The 1,821-nt window shown below is 43.3% G+C and overlaps 1 protein-coding gene across 1 annotated transcript; it reads left to right on the plus strand.

The window, feature by feature from the left end:
• Positions 1–349: 349 nt before the first annotated feature.
• Positions 350–1,489, plus strand: SARC_15279 (hypothetical protein; the record flags this gene model as incomplete). The annotated part of the gene is made up of 2 exons (XM_014290596.1): positions 350–431; positions 1,341–1,489. Coding segments are annotated over 2 exons (231 nt in total), but the record flags the coding sequence as incomplete, so codon positions are not given.
• Positions 1,490–1,821: the final 332 nt, after the last annotated feature.

A 1,821-nucleotide genomic window follows, 5' to 3' on the forward strand; every position in this document is an offset into this window, starting at 1 on the left:
AATATATTTACATATATTTATGTGTCTGTATCCATTTTTGTCATATGCTTGTAATAGTGTACGCTTGTACCTTTTTGTGTGCATGTATGCGACTGTTTAGGTGAATATGAGCTTCTGTGTTTATCTTTGGGCCTCGTTTCCTTTTCATACTCATGCGTGCTGGCTTGACTTTCGACTTCCGGATGCATTCGTCTCAGCATGTGTTAACATTGCGACATACTTCAACAGCAGCCCTATACGACATGATGCACACGAATAACCCGCCTGAGTATTCACATGTACACCTACTTTGCAAATGCTCTGAGTGTGCTGATCTATCGCTTGCCCCTTGTGAAATCACCATACCAAAACAGAGGGAGCATTATCGGACTTCATCGCAGAGCATTTGGGTATCGGTAATACCAGTCATTCCAAGGCGATTGAACCTCAAGGTACGAACGTGGTACAAAGTGAATGGTTGTTCTGGTGCAGCAGGCACTCATCCCCTGTTGACAGTCACCGGACATACGAACATGATTGTTTGGTAGTGCACGTTCGTAGACACAGTCTCAACGCGATATTCCGAACGTAAACAACTATGTTACCATACCGGAGAATACCTTGCTGGATGAGGTTTCTCTCATTGTATGACACTAAGGCGATATGTCACCACTTGAACTGCACATTCCTCATTACGCACGCACAATAAGATGCGCACAGACAATTTCCACATATATAAAGCAGGGTTTAGGGTTTCTATGGGCTCGTCCATATTCACACCGATATGTATGTAGGTAAACTTGTTGTGATATCTGGTTACTAAACCGAGAGATGCGCAATGTGTATATGCATTCAACTACATCGAAATGGCCCTATACGATGAGGCACACCGGAGCACGCACATTCGCAAAGCGTGTGGGTCCACGTTTCACATACAAATCGGCATGTGTTGTATATACCCATCCTCAGTGTATGTTCACTTATGTCACATGCTCGCGATCGCTACCTTAACATATAGAGGCATAGATCACACATAGTACATCCATCTCATGCACTCACACCCCGGTATGTATGTGTTTCTGATATATACAAGTTTCTGCATACACAGTGTAGTTTGCCTTATGTCACATGCTCGTAATCGCCTTATCATCTTCTCCATCCCACTTACCCGTAGTTTATACATAAACAGTGTAGTTTGCCTTATGTCACATGCTCGTAATCGCCTTATCATCTCCATCCCACTTACCCTTAGTTCTACATACACAGTGTAGTTTGCCTTGTGTCATATGCTCGTAATTGCCTTATCATCTTCTCCATCCCACTTACCCGTAGTTAATATGTACCTGTTTCTTCATACACAGTGCATTTTGCCTTGATGACATTGAGGCCGTCGCCTGTGAATGGCGTGCCCCAACCCATTACGAACGGAAAGACATCGGTGGTGATGTGTAAGGACGGCTCAGGTCTCGACCTCAACTACCGGGCTACTAGTAAACTGGTCAAACGCCAAGTAAGTCAATGTCGTGAGGTTATGCTTTTTGTATATACATGATGATTGGTTGTGAGTATTCAATGGGTATACTGTTTTGTTTTGGCTTATAGTGTATTTTGGCGCACATGTGTGCGTGTGTGTTATGACGGTGATGTGACAGAACGCCTCGGGTCCGGACCTGGATTATCTGACTATAACCCACATTATGATCGAACTATATGTCAGCATACATTGCGAAAGAGTCTATTTGTCCTAGTCCGTGTTGTATTTGACGATATCGACAGATGTACTATACAAATAATACCCTCCTGTGGCCTTCGCTACTTTTTATATTAGATGTTTATCTATGG

Source organism: Sphaeroforma arctica (assembly GCF_001186125.1).
Source record: "Sphaeroforma arctica JP610 unplaced genomic scaffold supercont1.5871, whole genome shotgun sequence".
Classification (NCBI taxonomy): domain Eukaryota; class Ichthyosporea; order Ichthyophonida; genus Sphaeroforma; species Sphaeroforma arctica.